General features: G+C 45.4%; 1 protein-coding gene across 1 annotated transcript; it reads left to right on the top strand.

Annotated features, from left to right (window-relative positions):
• Positions 1 to 415: 415 nt before the first annotated feature.
• LOC309384034 (vomeronasal type-2 receptor 26-like) lies at positions 416 to 6,861 on the top strand (the record flags this gene model as incomplete). Its single annotated transcript, XM_081937191.1, has 5 exons — positions 416 to 564; positions 1,322 to 1,613; positions 3,685 to 3,830; positions 4,441 to 4,553; positions 5,957 to 6,861. 5 exons carry the CDS (start codon positions 416 to 418, stop codon positions 6,859 to 6,861), a joined length of 1,605 nt encoding a protein of 534 aa, XP_081793317.1.
• Between the last annotated feature and the right edge of the window lie 17,277 nt (positions 6,862 to 24,138).

Here is a 24,138-nt window from a genome sequence, read left to right as displayed (position 1 = left end):
ATTCTTAGTGTATCCCCTGTGGATTTCTAGATACAAAAACCCCCAAGATAAAACTTGCTTTTAAAAATATCTGAGTTCCCCAAATGGGGCAGAACATGTCACTTTAGCCTGTCTTGCAAAGAGCTCACTCCTGGGTTTGAAGAGACTTTGTTTCCTCTATGCTCATGGCCCAAACACAGGTAGGAGAAACCATGGTTGATATAAATTTGTCCTGGTGCCATCTAGGTGGCACAAGTTGTTTCTAAACTGCAAAAGTCCTGGTGAGATTTCAGGAGCAACCTTCAAATCAGTTTCTGCATTAAACCTTGATTTCTGTTCTAGAAAGGAAGGTGATACAAATGACCAGGCAGGAGTTATGCTACTGCTGATGCTCTTCTGCCTCCTGGCTCCAACTCAAGTGAAGAGGGTGTAAACCATGTGTGTTTTCAGGGATTATTATATCGATTTGGATGAAAACTACTATAGTCCTAGTGATCTCATTATTGGTGGGAATTTGCCCAAGGGAATCACTTTAAAGTCTGATGTCCCAAATTTTAATGCAGTGGTACATCCCGAATATGTTGCGTAAGTTTCAGTTGGCAGAGAAACATGCAGACAAATGTTCTCTTCACTTTTAATTCTGGGAGCCCTTTCAGAAATACTTCTTCTGGTGTTTTGCACTGTCCTAGTGTAGTTCACATTTTGTGTTTTCTCAATAAAGTACCAAGCTCTTGAAATAGGTTGGAATTCTCAATCATTCCAGAATTTTTCATCAGGAAGATGATAAAGAACAACAAAAGTGGAGAGAGACAACCCATTAGAAACAGTGCTGGCCTGGGGAAGAAGTCAAATGATAATATTAAATTGAAGAATAAGCTGTAGTGGAAAACTAAAATAAAACCCAATCATTTTCAATTGTCCAAGAGTTGTAAAAGCCCTTTCAGTGTTAGAGTCAACATTGCTTATGAATAGTGGCCTTCAGTACATCTATGAGCAGTCCTGGGCTCAGCAACCTTTACCATACCCGAAGAAGCTGCTATAAGAGAGACCCTAAACTATTAGCATGAAAAAGGAGCAGTTGGGAAGTATTTCAGCCACTGCAGCAAAGTGAATATGGCAGGGATGATGAAGACTATAAAACAGCCCATGATATCTATGGAAAGGCTTCTCTCCTTTCTCACAAAAGTCATCCAAGTTTAGTGAAGGAATATCCTTTTAAAAAAACCCAAACCCAATGAAAATTGGGACTTTCTGCCCCAACCCCTCTCCCCCAACAGTGAAGCAACTCTACTAGTACACACAATCTTTCTTGTAATGTTCACCAATCTTTTTCTCACTATAGCACCATCCCAGGTAATTACCAGCAGTTCCTTGCATTGATGTTTGCTATCTCAGAGGCCAATAAAGATTTTCTTATGCTCCCCAACATCACCCTTGGCTTCCACATCTATGGCCATTGCCAGAGGGAGATATTCATTTCCTTAAAAAGCCTCTCCATGCTCTCCTCACGAGACCAAGTGGTTCCAGGTTACAAATGTGACCATCCGGACACCCTGCTGTCCGTCATTGGTGATCTCAGTGCCAAATTCTCACAGCTGATGGCCTCCATCTTCAGCATCTTTAAGGTCCCACAGGTGAGACACTTTTGTTGGACACAGAATGGAGTAGACAAAGATCAGCCAAAGAGGAAACCAAAGGTAGTTTTTTGGGGGAGGGGGGAGGAATATGATAAGTTGTGACTCTTAGTTTATATTTGATAAAGGGTAGACATTGTTTTAGTGCCCTTTATTAGGTTGATGGTTTCTTCTCTTGTCTTCTGACATACCATAACCAACCAAAATGGGTAACTGGTGGCTCTTCCTAAGAATGGAAGGCGTTTAAGCTTGCCACTCAAGGTGATTCAGCCTGACCACTGGGGCCATCAAACACACAATGGTGACCCCAAAAGTCAACCTTTATTTTGTCTTTCAAAAAAGATTCTCTTGTTCTCCAGCTCGGTGTTGGCTTTGAGTTCTCTCGGGGACAGAGAAGAGTTTATCCTTCCTTCTTCTGGATTAATCCCAAGGAATCTCCTCAGTATGTGGGCTTAGTCCAGCTGCTCCTGTATTTTCAGTGGAACTGGGTTGGGCTTCTGGCCCCTGAAGATGACAGTGGAGAACATTTCATCTCAACTCTGATGCCACTGCTTAAGGAGAAGGAGATCTGCCTGGCCTTCAGTGAAACATTCAAATTGGATGATAGTTATATTGCAATGAAAAAATTACTTCCCATTTTCCAAAGATGGTTTAAAATTGAAGTATTCATTCTGTTCGGAGACTCCAACATTGTGATCAATGTACAGATGTCTCTGCGTTTTTTTGAAATGAGGAGAAAGACATCCTTTCTGAAAGTTTGGATCTTAACTTCACATTGGAAACTTAGTGTGGTAGAATCTAAAGATGTATCACAAATGATAAAGCCTTTCCATGGAGCCTTGCATTTTAGAGACCACGTAGGGGATGTCTCAAAATTCAGTCATTTTGTTCTGTCTTTAGACCCCTTGAACCCCCAAGGAGATGTATTTCTCCCTCTATGGTGGGAACATGTCTTTCACTGCAAGATTCACAAACAAGGCAAATCCCCTCCAAAGGGGGAAAAACAATGTACAGGAAAGGAGAATTTGGAGAATCTGCCATCTTACGTGTTTGAAACAAGCATGACAGGTGAAAGTTACAACATCTACAATGCTGTTTATGCTGTGGCACATGCTTTACATGCAGTGTATGGATCCAGAGCCCGATCAACCGTGATGAGGCTTGGAAAGACGTTCTCAAATATCCAGTCATGGCAGGTAATTTCTGTGGCTTCTTACAGAGGAAGCCCCCCATGTGAATTTCTTCAGTTACTGATTCATCAATCCATCTCAAAGCATATCAAAACAGCAATTATCAAAAACAATGTGAATTAAGAAATATTTCATTGAAAGAGGGTAGAGGAAGAAAAGAGAAGTAGGTTCCATAGAGGAAAGATATTTATAAAGTCCTAAAATGCCTTCCATGGTTGTCTGAGTTTGATTTGGTCTCTCTGGACAGTGAACTGACTGACCAGAGCTGGTGCTTCCTTCCCCATGATCCCATGAGCTCAGACCTGGTTCCTGCATTCTGCTGCCTTTTACTAGGAACTAGAGAAAGTCAGGGGAATGTATGTGAACATTAGTAGCTCGGGTTGGTAGTTAGGCTGCTGTTGTGGGCTCTGGCGATTTGGTTACACACTCTTTGTCACCATTTGAGGAGACGTCTTTAGTGTGCTTTGAATTGTGTTCATCTGTCAGAACACTGGCCTTTAAAGTCAGTGGAATGTTCCATGGTTGTGATAGAAATTATTCATTTCTAAAATTCATTTATTAATTAACAAGACATGGGCCAAAGTAACTATCTGAAACTGGGTGTAGCCTATAATTAAATTTGGAATATGGAATTAAACTTGTTATGCGTATTGTATTTTGATGAATTTGGAGTTGGAAACATACCTAGTAATAAGGAGAAACTTTTATAGTTTCAGAGTTAAGTATTTGGCATTACTGTTGATTCTTCAGATCTCCACCAAGAGAACTCTAGTTTCTCAGACATAAACCCATCTTCTCATTATGTGATGATAGAAGCCATGAGGTCTCATTTGTACCTCTAGCCCACATACTCCAATTTCTGAAGTTCTCCTTTCTTTCAGATTCTTCCCTATGTGAGCAACGTGCAATTCAACAACAGTGCTGGAGAGGAAGTCTCCTTCTCAGCTGATGGACTGGGATCCGCTCGTTATGATCTTCTCAATTGGGTTTTCTTCCCCAATCGATCTTTTATCCCCCAAAAAGTTGGGCAAGTAAATCCTGAGGCTCCTCCAGGCCAAGATTTCATCATTACCTCTGATAGAATTGTCTGGGCCACAAAGGTGAGCTGCAAAGAAAGGCTGTAAATTCAGAGAAATATTCATTCTCTTCCTGAGATGCAGAACATCTTCCTAACTTGAAAAATAATCAATTGAGTCAGAAATTATGGCAGTCATTTTGTGAAAAATCTCTTCTGATTTATGTCATTCCACAAAAGGTTAGGTTTGGGAATGACTTTTGCTTGAAAAGCAGGATACAATTATAGCAAGCAACAGTGATTTCCATGGACCATTTCCACTCAGTTGTATCCTCATTGTTCTTTCTTTTAGAAATGCTCTTGTCCCATCACAAGCCTTCCTCTGCAGGCTGAGATTCCAGATCCAATCTCCAACATTCATGGATGTGTCAGGAATACCACTGGCCTGATTACATAAGAATTGTTCTTGTTTTCTGATAGATAGTGGCAATCTCTTTCTTTAGAAGAGATTCTGATCATAGAAGTAGGAATAAGCAAGGGAAATAGGAATGGGGAAAAGAATGAATGCAGCAGGTTTATTCAAGTATTTCTCTTTTCTCTTTCAGAAGGTGCCCTTTACCAGGTGTGGCATGAAGAGATGCCATGCAGGAGAGAGGAGGAGAGTTCCAGAGGGAGAGCAGGTTTGCTGTTACCAATGTGATGCTTGTCCAGAAGGGACATTTTCTAACAAGACAGGTAGGTCTGACTTCAAATGTTTATTTTTCAGGATCAAAGAAAGCATTCATTAAGTCTTTTTTGTCATTTTTTATAAGATTGACGTGAAATCATATTTTTCAGCAAAACTTTTCAAATTACAGAGGTAAACTGCCCTGGCCACAGAGGCTACATTTCCTATCCTCAGCAGTTCCAGGCAGGATATTTTTAGGACAGAATTTATGAATGCCCAATTTGCATTTCTACTCCTACTCTAACATCCAATTGCAAAAACTGTTCTCCAATCTTTTCTTGAGGAAGTGGGGTGTGCGGTCCACACTTTAATTTTTATTATTCAGAATATGCTCCTTCTATCAGCACTATCAACCTCTGAGAAAATAGACCTGCCAGGGAAAGAGGACATTCATCTATCTATATATCTTTGATTGAGCAGAAGGGAGCAGAAAATGCCTGAATGAACAGATTTAAGATAAAAAACAGAGAGGTTAAAGAAGGGATTATATACACAAACAAAACAGCAGCACTCCTGTATAAGAGATCTGCCGTTCTTCTAAAATAGGCGAAAAAACAGGCATCAACATCAAACTGATATTTGATTATAAATGTTTTAACAGCAGCTAGAATTGTATTTGCAAAAAAAATGGAAAAATGAGAAAATACCAACGCAGGAGGAAATTATGCAAAAAATAATGGAATGTGCGGAAATGAGTAAATTTGAAATTAGAGAAAAAGAAGATGAACAATTTTATAAGGTTTCGGATTTGGTTTATCAATGGTTAGATAAAAAATCATGGTAACGGAAAATATTGAAGAATGTTTTATATTTTAAGAATAATAGTATGATAATGCAATACTATAAGGGTTTATCATTGTTAAACAGATTAGAATGATGTAATGGAATGATGTTGTATGAATGAATGCAATATTTAGAATATTCTATTTAAAATTAAGGAATAATAATTATAGTTGAAGAATTGATATAATAATAAGGTACTTATATTTATCTAATGTGATTAATATTATATTATATTATAATATTTATCTAATCACAATTATTAGTGGTGACACACAACATTTTGTAACCAAACGCCACGCTATATCAAATGGCAGAAGGTTGGATATGTTTATGTTTTTCTTTTTCTTTGTCTGTTTAAAAAAAACTTTTCAAAAAAACACATCAAACTGTAGAGTGAATCAATAGCTGGAACACAATCCTTGTCTCTGGCTAATCTATTCAGAGGATCATCATAAATGAAGGATGATTTTCTCTTTTTGATGTCCCATAAATTGCACATGGGTTCTTTCATCACTGCCTTTGTAGGTAGGTCAATAGTAAAAAGGCAACACTCATAACATTTATGTGGAAGGGATCATGTGCATGGCAGTTGCTCAAGAAAACCTTAGACAAAAACTTTTGATTTCAGATGCAGCTCACTGTGAACCCTGCCCAGAAGACCAATATCCCAACAAGGAGAAGGACCAATGCATTGCCAAGAAGATCCACTTCCTTGCCTATCAAGACACACTAGGTTACATTTTAGTTTTTCTTGCTCTCTTTTTTGTTGTGATCACTTCTGTAGTCCTGGTGATTTTCCATAAACATCATGACACACCAATTGTCAAGGCCAACAACAGAGATCTCACCTACATCCTCCTAGTCTCCCTCCTGCTCTGCTTCCTTTGCTCCTTCCTTTTCATTGGTGAACCATTGAAGGTCACCTGTCTCTTCCAACAATCTGCCTTTGCCATTCTCTTTTCCCTTGCAGTTTCCTCTGTGTTGGCAAAAACTGTCATGGTGGTTCTGGCCTTCATGGCCACCAAGCCAGGGAACAGGACAAGGAAACTCTTAGGAAAACCACTGACCAACTTCATTGTCATAGCCTGTCCCCTGGTTCAAGCCCTTCTTTGTGCCATCTGGCTGGGAACCTCTCCCCCATTTCTTAACTTGGACTTTCATTCTTTGTTTGGAGAGATCATCTCAGAATGTAAGCAGGGTTCAGCTTTAATGTTCTACATGGTCCTTGCATACCTAGGTTTTTTGGCCCTTGTCAGTTTCACTTTGGCATTTTTAGCTAGGAAATTGCCTGATAGTTTTAATGAAGCCAAGTTCATTACTTTTAGCATGCTGGTCTTTTGTAGCGTTTGGATCACTTTCCTCCCCACCTACTTGAGCACCAAAGGGAAGTCCATGGTGGCTGTGGAAATCTTCTCCATTTTGGCCTCTGGAGCTGCTCTTTTGGCTTGTATCTTTTTTCCCAAATGCTACATTATTCTTCTGAGGCCAGATCTGAATTGTAGAGAAAATATAGTAAGAAACAAAAATTTTTAATTAATGCAACAGCTGGCCTCATTTATATTTGTTTCAGGCATTTTTACAATGTGATAAGTTTTCTGATAAATGATGACGTGAAGATCACTTTGTTAATAAAGGAATTCATTACCAAGTTCTGCAACTGCTTACAATATTCTTGTTGTCAGTTTTTTGTTTTTCATGTTTTCAAAGTGTCTTTAGTGAGGTTCAGTGCCCTGTATGGAAGGAAAACTTGTCAATAAAGATATGTTTATTATTTCTGATATTTCTAAGTTTATATTGCAAAGGCAAAAAACCCAAGAATTAGGTACAAACTATTTCAAGATGCTAAGGAAAAAGGGGGGTTGGGTTTACCAGACTTGAAATTGTATTTTGAGGCATGTTGTTTGGCCTAGTTAAAAGAGTGGGTGAACCTGCAGAATAAGAGGTTATTTGAATTAGAGGGCCATGGATTAAGGTTTGGATGGCATGGTTAATTATGAGATGATAAACTTAATGTTGATTTTAATAATCACTTCGCTAGACGTGCCATGCTAAGTGTTTGGAATAAATATAAAACAAGGTTCTATATGTAGTTTCCTCTTTGTATGTCTCCCCAAGAAGTTTTTTTTTAAAGGAAAGAAATGGTGGCAAAGCCAGACGGGTGGATGTATGGTAAAATATTATCTTTCAACTGGTGAAGCTACATTAAAGTTGAGGGAAGGACTTGAATTATATTACCCATTGGTTTTCATGTCAACAACTGAAGGAATGGTTTAAATCAAATAAAAAGAGTTGTGAGTTTGATTTTGCTAAAAATGAATTGCAAATCTTCCTGTGCGATAGTAATGAGCATATTATTACTAAAATTTATAAAATGTTATTGAAATTGAATTTGGAAAGTGAACATGTAAAACACTGTATGATTCAGTGGGCAAGGAATTTTGGATGCAATGTGATGCTTGAACAATGGGAAAATATGTGGATGAAAGGTTTAAAATTTACACTAAATTATAATTTAAAAGAAAAATTGTATAAGAGGATGTATCGCTGGCATTTAACACCGGATAAGTTATGTATAGAAGTATTTCAAATGAATGTTGGAAGTGTAAAAGAAAGAAGGGACTTTTTAGCATTTATGGTGGACATATGATACAGCAAAAAAAAATTGGAGTAAGAATCATATTATAATGCAGAATGAAAATAAAAATGAAACCAGAAACTTTTCCTTTTGCTTTAATGGAAAAAGACTTGGAGAACATTTTTGATATATATATTGACAGCATGAAGACTATTATAAGCCCCCAAATGGAAGGACACTTGGATTCCCACTATGGATGAATGGCTACAGAATCTAATTAAGTGGCTAAATTGATCATTTTGATTAAAGGAAAAAATATAAGTACCTTTGTTTCCACATGGAGACCACTTCTGAACTTTGTGCTTGAGGTGGAAAAAAAATGAAACTTTGATTTTGGGTTTAACCAATTAGATTGATATGTTTTTTATAGAAATGGCTAGCTTATATTATTATGGAAAAACAAAATACTGCAACAGAGGGAGTTGGAAGTCAATGTTTCTTCTTTTCTTTTCCCCAATTTCTCCTCACTTTTCTCTCCCTGTTTTCCCCTCAAACAAACTGTGTCTTCCTATTTAGTTTTGTATTTTGTATTTTATCTTATTATCTAATAAAGCATTTTAATAAAAATGTTAAAGTGGAAAAAAATGTGTGTCAGTGTTCCAAGTATCATGCAGAATTAAATCAGAGTCCAAGGCAAAACTTTCCTTAAAGTTCCAATTTAATAAGTCAGACATCTTAGCACATCTGTGAAATTCCAATTCTGAAGAACTTCCTGGAATTCCACCGTTGAAAGTTCAATATGTTATGCCCACTCCCATAAATCCATCACATGGTCCAACCTTCTTCGTCCACCCTCACATCTCCACCCCGCTGGTTCCAGTCAAGTGTCGAGGTGCAGAGACAAAAGATGACCTTGGGGTTCTAGAAAGGAATGACAACAATACATTCCACAATTCTACTCTTTTCTATTTCCCCCTCCCAATTACTACAAATTTGAAAATGACAGTGAAGTGAGAGAAAGTGTGACAGGCCAAAGATTCTTAAAGAAACCGCTGCAGGCCTGACAGGCAGCCTCTCTTCAAAAAGAAAACAGTTTCTGGAAAGGAGAATTAAAATTAGATGTTACCATACACAATTAACCACCTCTGCCTCCCCCAGGGGGACCCTTTGGCTTGTGGGGAACTTCTCATGGAATTGTTTCACTAATTTATCCACTTTTAGATCCCAACTTTTCACCCACGTAGCTTCAGACAAAGGGTACCCCTTCCAATGCACTAAATATTGTAAGCAACCTCTATACAGCCTGGAATCTAAGATTTTTTTCACCTCATAATGTGTTTCCCCTTCCACCACTACAGGAGGAAGGGAAGCTTGGGTGGATGGCCTTATGCTAGACCCCATTACTGATTTCAACAAGCTGCAATGGAATACCGGGTAGATTTTCCCTAGAATTCTGGGTAGGCTGAGTTGAACTGTAACTGGGTTAATTATCTTTTCTATGGGGAAAGGACCTAGAAATTTTGGACCCAATTTCTTACTAAGCATCCTTAATCTTATGTATTTAGTAGATAAAAAACTTTGTCCCCCACCCGAAAGGCGGGTTGGAGGGAGCGATGTTTATCAGCTTGCTTCTTGTAGGCTTCTGCCGCATCTGCTAGAGCCTTCTTGATATTTTCCCATCCCTTCTTTAGCGTGTCCATCCATTCATTCATAGACATGGACGAGGGAGGTTCTTTAGGCAGCTCAGGCATGGGAATGAATTCCATGCCACTGGTAATCTGAAAAGGAGTTAATCCAGTACTGCTGTGGACCACATTATTGTATGCCACTTCAGCAAAAGGTAACAAGTCCAACCAGTTGTCTTGCTGATAGTCCACATAACACCGGATGTATTTTTCCACCATTGCATTGGCCCTCTCTGCTGTGCCATTTGTGCTGGGATGAAAGCTGAGCTGAGTCCCTGTGTGGATCCAATCGATTTTAGGAACTCTCTCCAGAACTTGGCTGTGAACTGAACTCTGCGATCTGAAATGATCCTTTTTGGCACCCTGTGCAGGCGATAAATGTGTTTCACAAACATTTTCGCTAATTTGTTTGCGGATGGCAGGCCTGAACAAGCGATAAAGTGTGCTTGCTTGGAAAATAAATCAATAACTGTCCAGATTACTTTATTACCGCTGCTGTCTGGAAGCTCGACGATGAAATCCATTGCGATCTCTTCCCATGGTCGGCTAGGGCTGGCCACTTGTTGTAGTAGTCCAAGGGGTTTTCCCGGCCGGGTTTTCATCATGGCACAAGTAGCACAGCTTTTTCCATTATCTTCCACCTCCAATTTCATCTTTGGCCACCAAAACTGACACCTGGCAAGGTGGAGAGTTTTCAGGAATCTGAAATGACCTCCTAGTTTCGCATCATGACTCTGCTGTAGCACTTGTAGTCTCATCTCTGCAGGGACATACAGTTTGGACCCCTTCCAGGCTAAGCCATCATTCACCATTAGAATGTCCTTGTTGTTGTTGAACCACGGGTCTGTCCGGAGTGCCACTTTCAGCTCGGTCGTCAGCTTATCTTGGCTTCGAGTGGTGACTTGAGCTGCCTTTTGATGAGAAGGAGATATGATGTGGTGGACAACTTCTTCCTTCTTCCTGTCAAACTGGGGTTTTCTCGACATCGAGAGTTGGAATAATGTCAGTGTTCCAAATACCATGCAGAAATAAATCAAAGTACAGTGCAGAATCATCCTTAAAGTTCCAATTTAATAATACAGGTATGTTGGCACATCTGTGGAATTCCAACTCTGATTTACATCCTGGAATTCCACCCAGTTGAAAGTTCATGATCTATTCCCACACCCATAAATCCATCACATGGCCCAATCTTCTTCTTCCACGCTGGCATCTCCACCCAGCTTCTTCCGGTCAAATGTCGAGGTGCGGAGACAAAAGATGACCTTGGCTTCTAGAAAGGAATGACACACACATTCCACAATTCTACTCCTTTCTATTTCCCCCCTCCCAATTCCTATACTAATGAAACAGCATAGGAAATGATAAGAAAGTGTGGCAGGCCAAAGATTCTTAAAGGAACCTCTGCAGGCCTGACAGCAGGGGTGTCAAACTCCATTTCATTGAGGGTCAGATCAGGATTGTGGTTGCCCTCAGGGAAACCAGGCGTGGGGAGCATGGCTGTGTAGTTGTGGGTGTCTGGGTGAGTGTGACCAGGGTGGGCGTGGCCAAATTGATGTTCCTCATATTGAGGGGTGAAACAAGGATGATCCACTGGAAGAGACTCACTGACCCTCTCAGGCCCCGGAAGAGTCCACAGACTCCACAGCCCAGTCCTACTTCGCTAAGGAGATGCCTAATCCCACTTGCCTCCTGCTTCAGGCTGCTGCTTCTGTGCTCACTCTCCTTGCCCAGTTTGGGCTTCCTGGACTGGGTGGGCTGAGGGACAGTGAGCTTCCTGCTGGAGGGGTCTGCTACTGCTGGTGCCACTGCTTGAATGCAAGGCAGAGGTGAAGCAAGGGTGGCCTGGCTGCTGGTCCCGAAGTACACTGGTATAGGACAGGTAGGTCAGCTCTGGGGCTGAGCTCAGGAGAGGCAGAGTAGGGAGGGGACGCAGTTTCCATAAACTGCGGCCATTGAGGATGGGGCGGTAGGCAGGAGACTCATCCCATGTGTCTGGTGGAGCTGGAGGAAGAGGTTTGGACAGCATGGACTTAGCCCCTTGGTAGCAGCAACAGCAGCAGTTGGAAGCAGATGCATGGCAGCTACTGCCAGACACTGTTGGCTCCCTGTGCACTCACCCCCTTCTGCGCTGGGGTGGGAAGGACATTGCGTTTGACATATCTGGGCTAGAGCTTCTATTAAGACTTACTTCATGGCAGTACAATCCACAAAATGCCAAAGTTTTTCCATTCTTATTGCACTTCTTATAGCACTGAGTGACACTCGATGGACTTCTGAGTAAAGATCACATGCAGGTTTTTCTTCAGGCCTCACAGAGGAATTCACTGTGCATCTGGTTGATAAAATTGCTTGGATCTGTTCCCTGTTGGTGGCCAAGCATGGTGTAGATCCTATGGAGATGGCTGGGGAAAGGACTTGCCCAGTTATCTAGGAATAATTTGATCCTGTCGAACCCAAGGAAGTCAACAGAGTCCTTAGGATGTAGATGTGACCCCCTGTGAACTAGATCCATGCTCCCCTTGGCTGGTCAAGGCCACCTGGAAGGTGACATGTGAGTTGGATCCCAATGATCTTCATCTTTGAGGAAGAGGATCTTCCCAACCTCCTTTAAAGAGATGTTGTTATGGCCTCTCCTCAAGAAACCTTTGCTAGACCTCACCATGCTGATTATTTCATCCAGTCTCCCACCTCCTCTTTTAAGAGAAGGGGATTGAGAAAGTGGTAGATCCTTGAGAGGATCCTGGATTAAGTGGATTATCTAGACTCCATCTGGTCAGAGTTCAGGCCTGAAATGGGACAGAAACATCATTAGTGACGCTTTTGTATGATCTCTGGTGGAAGCAGGATGAAGGTCATGAATCCATTCTTGGTCTTTTCCATGGCTTTTGATATAATTGACCATATATACTTTTGGGTCAGTTCCAGGATTTATGGGAGTGGAGTAGAATTTTGTGCTGGTTCATCTCCTTCCTCTTTGGCCAGTCCCAATTGATCTCGATGGGGAATGAGAGGTCCACCATGCAGGCCCTGCTTTGTTGGATGGCACAGGACCTGGTGCTCTCTCTGTTCCTGTTCAATATCTATAGGTTACCATAGAATGAGCCATATCTGTATGGAGATGATCCCCTGTTGTATGTCTTTGTCCCAGGTGAACTAACAGGTAATATGGATGTTCCTTCATGGTGCCTGGATGCTGTGTGGATCTGGATGACGAACAACAGGCTTCAACTGAATCTGGGTAGGATAGAGTGGTTGGGGGTGGTTGGGGGCTCATTTATCTGAGTGTTTATCATTTTTGGACCTTAAGGATTTGCAATGCCTCAGACTTAGCTGGTGTGTAATCTGAGGGCCCTCCTGGTCTTACAACTCTTCCTTGAGGAACAGGTGACAATTGTGACTAGGCAGTACTTTGCATATCTTCTTGTAGTGTGCCAAATGGACTTTTTTCTGGATGATGAGTCCCTGTCCTCCATCACTCACGGTCTCGTCATCTCATTTGAATTAGTGCAATGGGCTCTACGTAGGGCTACTGCCAAGGCTCCAACTGAGGAACACAAGGAAATGAGAACTCTTGAGACTTGGCTCCTTCTCAAAGGTCTTCTTGAATGAGAACCTCTTCATAGATTCAATGGAAAACCAAATCTACATCTTTCCCATGGTGTCAGTCATGCCTCCTTCAAAATCCAAGAAGGAAACCCCCAACTCCATGGTTTTAGAGAAAAGGGACTTTTACTGGATATTTATTATTTATTTTATTTAATTAAACTTATTAGTCGCCCCCTCTCCCCACAGGGACTCGGGGCGACGTACACAAGCAACAGTCAACACAGTGTCATACAGAGGAGGTAAAAAATTAATAAATAATTACAATACTGAAAAAGGTTAAAACCTCAATAAAATTAATAGTTTAAAAACTAAAATTAACAATTAAAAATGACCTAGGGGTGGAAAAGTTGTCGAGTTATGCCAGGCTGGCTAGCCGAAACAGGTGGGTCTTCAGTTTACTGCGGAAGGAGCGGAGATCGGTTGTTGTTCTAATGTCTGGGGGGAGGTCGTTCCAAAGGGTAGGGCCTGCCACAGAGAAGGACCTACTCCTGGGCACCGCCCTCTGACAATCTCTAGAGGACGGCACCCGGAGGAGACCCTCTCTGTGTGAGCGAATTGGCCGCAGGGATGTATGGGGCAGGACACGATCCCGCAGGTAACTAGGCCCTATGCCATGGTAACTAGGCCCTATGCCACTAACACCTTGAAGCGCACCCGGTAGGCCACAGGAAGCCAGTGCAGCTCGCGCAGGAGCGGTGTTATATGGGAGAACCTTGATCTCCCCATAATTACCCGCGCGGCTGCATTCTGGACCAACTGCAGCCTCCGGGTGCACCTCAAGGGGAGCCCCATGTAGAGAGCATTACAGTAGTCCAGGCGAGATGTCACCAGCGCGTGAGTGACTGTGTGCAAGGCCTCCCGGTCCAAAAGGGGTCGCAATTGGCGCACCAGGCGAACCTGGTGGAACGTCCCCCTCGCCACGGCTGCCACATGATCTTCCATAGCCAGCCGGGCATCAAGGAGGACGCCCAAATTGCGTGCCCGTTCCACCGGGGCTAATTGCTCATCCCCGATGGCCAGCGATGGAATGTGCTGGTTGTACCGGGGTGCCAGAAGCCATAGCCACTCTGTCTTGGAGGGATTGAGCCTGAGCCTGTTGTCACCCATCCAGACCCGCACGGCTTCCAGACAACGGGACATCACTTCAACAGCCTCGTTGGGGTGGTTTGGGGTGGAAATATACAGCTGAGTGTCATCAGCGTACAGATGATATCTCACCCCAAAACCACGGATGATCTCGCCCAGCGGTTTCATATATGTTTTGAACAGGAGAGGCGAGAGGATCGACCCCTGTGGGACCCCACAAGTAAGGGGCCTCGGGGTCGACCTCTGCTCCACTGTCAACACACATTGCGTCCGGCCAGAGAGGTAGGAGCGGAACCACCGCAATACGGTGCTCCCGATCCCCAACCCCTCCCGACTGCGCAATAGGATACCATGGTCGATGGTATCGAAAGCCGCCGAGAGGTCTAATAGGACAAGGATGGAGGAACAACCCCCATTCTTTGCCCTCCAGAGATCATCCACCAACGCGACCAAGGCCGTCTCCGTGCTGTGACCGGGCCGGAAGCCGGACTGGCGCGGGTCTATATAATCATCTTCCTCCAGGTGACGCGGGAACTGCTGAGCCACCACACTCTCAACAACCTTCGCTAAAAAGGAAGGTTGGAGACAGGACGATAATTTGCTAGCTCCTATGGGTCCAGAGAAGGCTTCTGTCAGGCCTGTAATTATATTCTTTTTAGGATCTTTGGCCTGCCACACTTTTTAATAATTCTCTATGCTGTTTCATTAGTGTAGTAGTTGGGAGGGGGGAATAGAAAGGAGTAGGATTGTAGAATGGATTGTTGACATTCTTTTATAGAAGCCAAGGTCATCTTTTGTCTTCGCATCTCGACACCTGGCCGGAAGAAGATGGGTGTACATGCCAGCGTGGAAGAATATGATTGGAACATGTGATGGATTTGTGGGTGTGGGGAGAGATCATGAACTTTCAACTGGTTGAACTTAGAGGATGTAATTTAGAGTTGAAATTTTCCATAGCCGTGCTAAATTGCCTGCAGAATAAATTGAACCTTAAGGGATGTTTTGCCTTGGACAATGATTTATTTCTGCATGGTATTTAGAACCCTAACATTATTCCAACTCTCTACTTCAAAATAATTCACTAGCACCCTCCCCCTCTCAAGGGGGAAGGGCTGGTGATGGAAGATCTGGTGATGAGGTCTCGGCATTCCCAATGCTGACCGGGACAGCGTAAATATCAGCGAAGAATAAATGAGAAGCTTTTGGTGATAAGAAGCTAAGTGCGGAACTTCAAAGGCAATGGAATGCTGCTTCCAGTTTAATTGCATCAGGAGGAATGCAGGAGGAGACATGACAAGTCGAAGGAAGGTCGCAGACGGACTTCTTCAGCAAAGAGTGAGTGCATGCTCCCCCTCCTTCCCCCCCCAGCTTAGAAGCAAGATTGGAAAAAAAAAAACACCCTTAGAACGGAGGTTTGGGCTCCTTCCAGATGGCAATAAATAAAATGGCTTATCACCATGCAACTAGCTGGAAGAAAGATTCCCTTTCAAAATGGGAATTTCAAAGGAGGCAGGAAGAAGGAATTTTTCCAGCATCTGTCACTTGCAAGCCACCACAAATGGGGCTGCAACCAGTAAATGAAGCAAATTGGGCAGTAAATTGGGCTTTCCTCCCAGGACTTGGATGGAAGAGATGCTACTTACCAACTCCTTTGCCATCAGCATGGGGAAGTGCTCCAAGCCAGCAGAGGGCACCTACTTGGCCCATAACTCATCCAAGCCAGCAAAGGGCACCTACTTGGCCCATAACTCCTCCAAGCCAGCAGGAGGGTCCTTGGCACGTAAAACCCCCTAGCCAGCCATCATTGGTTGAGCTGCACCTGTGAAGCAGGCAACCCCGGGATGGGTCTTAACCCCAGGTCATGGATGGGAGGGATGCCAGTGGGCACCTGCCCTCCCTCAGCAGATGGCACCATGGCAGAAAGCTGGGCAGTGGCCAACCGAGGGATTGACCTCCCCACCGGTTCCAGTCTCCCCTGCAAGGCCCAAAAAGGTTCTTACCCCACCTTCCATGGAATTCTCCATGGAAGAAGGGATTACCAAACAGAGGCCTGCAGTGTGGATGGCGGGAGAATGTGCGGCTGCAAGGCCCCAAGTGGTTCTTACCCCACCTTCCTACAGAGTAGCAATCACCAACATGGAAGAAGGGATTACCAAATCCAGGCCTGCAAGATGGGAAGCGGGACAAGGTGCATCTCCAATGCCCCAAAAGGTTCTTACTCCACTTTCCTACAGAGAAGCAATCTCCACCATGGAAGAAGGGTTTACCAAGGGGGCAGCTGCAAGTTGGAGAGCAAGGCAGTGTGATGAAACGGTTCCTGAGTTTAGAGATGTAACTAGGTTCCATTCCTCGTGGGGGCCAATTAAATGCCACCATTGTTGTCAATTTGGCCACAGAGCGTCAGAGTGCTTGGCTCCAGCCCCAATGCCACAAACGTGCGCACCAACCACCACGGCGTTAAAGAGAGGGTCCCAGATGCCACCACAGAAGAGTCATCTGGGCCAACAACCTCTGGAAGAGGATCCCCAACTTAAGGTGAGGAAGTGTCCTACCAAGGGGAAGGCCTCGGAAGAGGAAAAGGGCAGACAATCTCCGGAGGAGGATCCCCAACTTAAGGTGACAAAGAGTCCAACTAAGGGGGAGGCCTCGGAGGGGGAAAAGTCTAAACGACCTCTGGAAGAGGATCCCCAACTTATGGTGACGAAGAGTCCTACCAAGGGGGAGGCCTCGGAGGAGGGAATTGCCGAAGAACAAATGTGTGTACCAGTCGCCACGGTGGTTAAGAGAGGGCCCCAGATTCCTGCACAGAAAAGTCATCTGGGCAAACGACCTCTGGAAGAGGATCCCCAGCTTAAGGTGACAAAGAGTCCTACCAAGGGGGAGGCCTCGGAGGAGGGAATTGCCGAAGAACAAACGTGTGTACCAATTGCCACGGTGGTTAAGAGAGGGCCCCAGATGGCCGCACAGAAAAGTCATCTGGGCCAACAGCCTCTGGAAGAGGATCCCCAACTTAAAGTGACGAAGTGTCCTACCAAGGGGGAGGCCTCGGAAGAGGAAAAGGGCAAACAATCTCCGGAGGAGGATCCCCAACTGAAGGTGACAAAGAGTCCAACTAAGGGGGAGGCCTCGGAGGGGGAAATGCCCAACAGACCTCTGGAAGAGGACCCCCAACTTCAGGTGACGAAGAGTCCTACCAAAGGGGAGGCCTCAGAGGAGGAACAAGGCCAGCCGTGGATGATTGGATCCAAGAGCCCAGAACCTACAGCACCTGCAGCAGAGAGCCCGAAACGGCCATGGGAAGAGATCGCAGTGGACTTCATCATGGAACTCCCAGACAGCAGTGGGCATAAAGTAATTTGGACTGTTATTGATTTGTTTTCTAAGCAGGCACACTTCATTGCTTGCTCAGGATTGCCATCCGCAAACAAATTAGCGAAAATGTTTGTGAAACACATTTATCGCCTGCATGGAGTACCCAAGAGGATCATTTCAGACCGCGGAGTCCAGTTCACAGCCAAGTTCTGGAGAGAGGTCCTGAGATCTATTGGGTCCACACAAGAACTGAGCTCAGAGGTTCATCCCAGCATGAACGGCGCAGCAGAGGGAGCCAATGCGGTGGTGGAACAATACATCAGGTGTTTTGTGGTCTATCAGCACGACAACTGGTCGGACTTGCTACCCTTCGCCGAAGTGGCGTACAACGATGCGGTCCACAGCAGCAGAGGATTAGCGGGTTTCCAGATTACCAGTGGCATGGAAGTTGTTGCCATGCCTGAGTTGCCTAGAGAACCTCCTTCTTTCATGTCTTTGAGTGAATGGATGGACATGCTAAAGAAAGGATGGGAGAATACGAAGAAGGCTCTAGCAGTTGCAGCAGAAGCCTACCAGAAGCAAGATGATCAACGTCGCTCACTCCTAAACCCCTACCGTGTGGGGGACAATGTTTTTGTATCTACCAAATACATAAGATTAGAAATGCTTAGCAAGGAATTGGGTCCAAAATTTCTAGGTCCATTCCCAATAGTGAAGATAGTTAACTCAGTTACAGTTCAACTCAGTCTACCCAGAAGTCTAGGGGAAATTGACCCAGAATTTCATTGTAGCTTGTTGAAACCAGTAATTGGGTCTAACAGAAGAGCATCCACCCAAGCTCAATCTCCTCCTGTGGTGATAGAAGGGGAAACACAATCTGAGGTGGAAAAAATTGTAGATTTCAGGCTGAATAGGGGTTGCTTACAGTACTTAGTGCATTGGAAGGGTTACCCTTGGTCTGAAGTTAATTGGGTAAACAGTGGGAACCTAAAAGTGGAGAAGTTAGTAAAGCAATTCAATGGGAAGTTTCCCGAGAAGTCAAGGGGTTCCCCTGGGTGGAGAAGAGGTGGTTAATTTTGTTATGTTAACTTTTATGTTATTCTCTTTGCAGGAAACGTTTTTCTTTTGAGGAGAGGCCGCCTGTCAGGCCTGTAATTATATTCTTTTTAGGATCTTTGGCCTGCCACACTTTTTAATAATTCTCTATGCTGTTTCATTAGTGTAGTAGTTGGGAGGGGGGAATAGAAAGGAGTAGGATTGTAGAATGGATTGTTGACATTCTTTTATAGAAGCCAAGGTCATCTTTTGTCTTCGCATCTCGACACCTGGCCGGAAGAAGATGGGTGTACATGCCAGCGTGGAAGATGATGATTGGAACATGTGATGGATTTGTGGGTGTGGGGAGAGATCATGAACTTTCAACTGGTTGAACTTAGAGGATGTAATTTAGAGTTGAAATTTTCCATAGCCGTGCTAAATTGCCTGCGGAATAAATTGGACCTTAAGGGATGTTTTGCCTTGGACAATGATTTATTTCTGCATGGTATTTAGAACCCTAACAGCTTCTTGAGCAGGGGTCTCACCACCGCCTCTTTCAAGGCGGTTGGTAAAAGGCCCTCACCCAACGAAGCGTTCACCAGTCCCAGTAGCCAGCCTCGTGAACCCTCCCAGGAAGCCAGTACCAACCAGGAGGGACACGGGTCCAATAAACATGTGGTGGCTCGCAGTCACCCGCGCAACCTGTCCAAATCTTCGGTGACAACAGGGTCAAACTCCTCCCAGCGTGGAATCTCAAGACTAGCCTCGGACGCCCCCTCTGGAGTACTGCAGTGGGTCTACCCCCTCCGGATCTGATCAATTTTATCCTGCAGGTATTCCCCAAACTCCTCTGCCCTGCCCTGCAATGGGGGGTCCCGCTGTCCCTGCGATAGCAGGGGGCGGGTCACCCGAAACAGGGCGGCAGGGCGGTTCTCTGCGGATGCTATAAGGGTGGCACAATATTGACGTTTGGCCACCCTTATTGCCACAAGGTAGGTCCTTAAGTAGGCTCTTACCTGTGTTCGAGCGGATTCGGAGCGGGAGGATCTCCACTTGTTCTCTAGGCGTCTCCTGTGGCGTTTCATCGCCCTTAGCTCCCCGTTAAACCAGGGGGCCCTGGTCGATCGTTGCCATCGGAGAGGCCGCAAAGGCGCAACACGGTCCAAGGCCCCGGCGTCCGCACTGTTCCACGCGGCCACCAGGTCCTCCGCCCGGGAGCGGGTCAGGGCCGCAGGAGGTGGCCCAAGCTCCACCTGGAACCTATCTGGTTCCATCAGACGCCTGGGGCGGAACCATCTGGGACCATCTGGTTCCGCCTCCCCGCGGCGGGGAGTAGCGCCAGGGAAGTCCAGTTGGAGAAGTGAGTGATCTGACCATGACAGGGGCGTGATGACTAAATTTCCTCTTCCCAGATCACTCGTCCACTGGTCGGAGACAAACACAAGATCCAGTATGTGGCCTCTTTCGTGTGTGGGGTCCCGAACTACTTGAGTCAGATCCATGGCTGTCATGGAAGCCATGAATTCCCGGGCTGCCTCGGATGCCTCTCCCGTCGACGGCAGATTGAAATTCCCCATCACTAATAACTTGGGGGTCTCAATCGCCATCTCCGCGATCAGCTCGAGGAGTCCGGGCAGGGCCGTTGATGTATGGCGGGGAGCCAGGTATACTATCAACAGACCCAACTGACTCCCTGGGCCCCATTTCACGCCCAGAGACTCACAGCCAGATGTCTGCGACACAGTGAATTCTCTTGGAGCCAAATCTTCCCGGATGATTATCGCTACCCCACCGCCCCTACCCTGGGCCCATGGCTGATGGAATACCCGGTAACCTGGAGGGCACATTTCCCCGAGGGGCAACCCCCCCTCCGGGCCCAACCAGGTTTCCGTTATTCCTGCAAGGTCCAGCTCCCCGTCTGAAACCAAGTCCCTGATGAGGGGGGCCTTGTTAACCACGGACCTCGCGTTACATAACATCAGCCTAAGGCCCAGGCTCTGCCGATCCTGTCCACCTAGACTGCGGGGGTTGGTACAAGCGACCGGGCGTGTCCAACAGCCCCGGTCTCCCAACTGACCATGCGTTCTTCTGGTGTCCTCGCGCCCGCCCCTCCCTACGACCGTCGCTATCGGAATCCCCCCTATAGGAATGCTGTATCCTCTTGCCTCCCCCACTCCGCTCAACTCCGTCCTGATCCCACCTGTTGACCTGGCTGTATCCATACCCCCAGGTTGAATAACCCTCCCCCCTCCCTGGAACCCCTTAAAAATTTTAAAAAACATTTTGCTAAAAAACCCCTAATCCCCCGCTTCCTCCACCTCTCTGGGTTAATAAACCCTTCATCGAGGTGGGCCCTTACCAGGGCAGGGGGGCATATCTGCGAGAGGGGGGACCCTCGCAGTCGTAGAATGTCAGCCCTAGAATAAATTATGATGTTGGTCAGTCCGTGAGTATGGCTATGGCAGGATATGAACTGAAAGCAACGGAAGTAAAGCAAGATCTGAGGCTAAAGGTGCAAAATTGTACATATCAAAAGTTTATCCAAAACTCTCCCCCCAAGCTGAATGTCCAATCACCAGCCCCCAAGGGTGTCATGTGGGGTGTATCTTCAGGTGGCTTCATCCATCTGGCATGCAGAGATGGTTGACCTTGACCAGACCTAAACAAGAGCATTCAGCATGCACAGAAGATGATGAGAACAAAACTCCCTTGTCAGTCCTTGGGTGACATTGGCCAATTGGATTAATTGGCGGGCTCTTCAGGCACTCCTTCCCCAACCTTATCTGTTGCCAGTGTAGATGACCTTGGTTCTCATGAGAAAGCTCTTTGTTATGCCTAGTCATGCATTCCAACCTCCTTCCCCCCTTCCCCCTCTGTGTGGCAACTGAGGAACAGAAAGATGGCTGCGGCCTGGTTCAGTTCAAAGCTCCCTTTGAAGAGCCTTTGGAAGCTGCAGCTGGCACTGAATGCAGCAAGGTGGACAATGTTATCTACACATGTAAAAGTCTGTTATACCAACCATCCCCCTTTAAATTGAAGAAGTCCTTCTTGAGCAAGAACAAGTCATGGGGGCCCCCTAGAGATTGCTGGAGGATCAATGACCCTGAGGGCATCTGCAATCCAGGAAGTTGGGTGTGTGTGTGCAAAGAAGAGCAACTCAGATGATTCTGAGACAAAAACACAGGAAGAACGGTGGCAGGAATTAGGTATGTCCAGCCTAGAGAAAAGAAGGACCAGGGGTGACATGATAGAAGTCTTCCAATACTTGAGGGGCTGCTGCAAAGAAGGGGAGGACAACTCATTTTCCAAAGCACCAGAAGGCAGGATAGGAAATAATGGATGGAAACTAATCAAAGAGAGAAGCGACCTGGAATGAAGGAGAAACTTCCTAACAAAAGAATTAACCAGTGGAACAGTTTGTCTTCAGAAGTTGTGGGTGCTTCATCACTGGAGGCTTTTAGTAAGAGACTGGACTACCATTTGGCTGGAAAGGTATAGGGCAGGGGTGTCAAACTCTCAGCCCCCGGGGCCTGCCTGGAAATGTTAATGGACCAGTCAGTAGTACCTCTGCACCCAAAAACCGGGCCAAAAAAAGGCAGAAAATAGACAAAAACGGGCCAAAAACAGGTAAAAATTGGGCCTGAAAATGGGCCATTTGCAGCCTCCACAGCCTCCAGCTGCACTCTGCCAGTCAGAAATGGGCTGCAAGAGGGCCTTGGGAGGCCCCTTTTTGGCCACTAGAGTGCTGCAGGACCTCATGGAGGGCAAAAACGAGGTGTGGCTCGGCCCCCCTGCCCCATTTTGCCCAGTAAAGTGCTGCAGGAGGCGTCCATCCTATCTTCCTCCCTGCTCCCCGCCAGGCCCCCACTTGCCGGCCTGCAGAGGAGAACTACAAAGGTGAACTGGCCCTCGAACAATTCCAGTTTGACACCCCTGCCTTAGCAGGAGGTTGGGCTAGAAGACTTCCGAGATCCCTTCCAGCTCTATTCGGATTGAAGTTCTGGACTTGCCATCCCAAAGAAAAAATATGCAAGATAGCTGAGGGCTTCGAGAGGCCCCGTTTTGCTTGCTGCATTCTCTAGAACAGCATTTCTAAGAGCTGTGGTGGTGCAATGATTCGAATGCAGTACTGCAGGGCTAACTCACTGCTCACTGCCAGGAATTCGATCCTGACCGGCTGAAGGTCGACTCAGCCTTCCATCCTTCCGAGGTCGGTAAAATGAGGACCCAGATAGTCTGAGGCTGTAAACCGCTTAGAGAAGGCTGTAAAGCACCGTGAAGTGGTATATAAGCCTAAGTGCTGTTGCTATTTACAACCTTGGCAACATGAAGAGATGTCACTGGGGAATTCTGGGAATTGAAGCCCTAAAGTTGAGAAGAAAAGTAGCAGGTGTTGAAGACTGGTGTTTTTCCAGGTAAGTGTATTGTGCAAGGCTTGTGCAATGAATGAGTTTGTGGGCGAGTGTCTTATGCAAATCTAGAACACAGGATAATTCTGTGGCACATCCAGCCTATTTCACTCTGGGCCCTTTCTAACACAATGAAATTTAGAAAAAGTGAATGAAGTGTAGAAAAAAAAGCAAGTCTTTTATACTTAGGCAAGTAAAACCAACCAAAGAGGCACAGACTAGATAAACTTGGCTCAACAGCAGAAACTGTGAGAGGATCTTTGGAGTCCTAGTGGACACATAAAAAGGAGCCAGCACTGTGGTGCAGCTGCCCCAAAAGCCAATGCAATCCTAGGCTGCCTTGACAGAGGGATGGAATCAAGATCACCAGAAGTGATACAACTGCTTTATAATGCCGTAGTAAGACCCTACTTGGATTACTGCAACCAATTTTGGCCACCCAAATATAAAAAAAAGATGTTAAGACACTGGAAAAAAGTGCAGAGAAGAGCAACAAAGATGATTGGAGGGGGGGGGGGGATTTGGAGACTAAAACATATGAAGAATGGTTAGAGTAGGGGTGTCAAACTCAAGGCTCTCTTTCTCATTCTCTCTCTCTTTCATTCTCTCTATCTTATTCTTTCATTCTCTCTCTCTCATTCTCTCCCTCCTTCTCCCTCTCCCTCTTTCTCTCATATTGTCCCTCTCTCTCTTTCTCATTCTCTCTCTTTCATTCTCTGTCTCATTCTTTAATTCTGTCATTCTCTTTTCCTCCTCTTCCTCTCTCTCTCATGTTGCCCCCTCTCTCTTCTCTCTTTCTCATTCTCTCTCTCTCTCATTCTCTCTTTCATTCTCCTTCTCTCTCTTTCATTCTCTCTCATTCTCTCCCTCTTTCTCATTCTCTGTCTCATTCCCTGCCTCATTCTTTCATTCTTTCTCTCTAATTCTCCCAGCCTCCCTGTCTCCTCTCTCTCTCTCTCTCTCTCTCTCTCTCTAATCGCCAGAGTTACTCCAGGAAGGGACTTCGATCAGCCCCAGACCAGCCACCCTGCGTGCTCCTGCCCTGCGAGGCCCTTTATATTTTGCCCACTTTCGGGGAGGCGTCCACGCTGAACTC

This window comes from Natrix helvetica (genome assembly GCF_964273705.1).
Source record: "Natrix helvetica genome assembly, chromosome: 1".
Classification (NCBI taxonomy): Eukaryota; Metazoa; Chordata; class Lepidosauria; order Squamata; family Natricidae; genus Natrix; species Natrix helvetica.
This window is presented reverse-complemented; position numbering and strand designations above follow the sequence as displayed.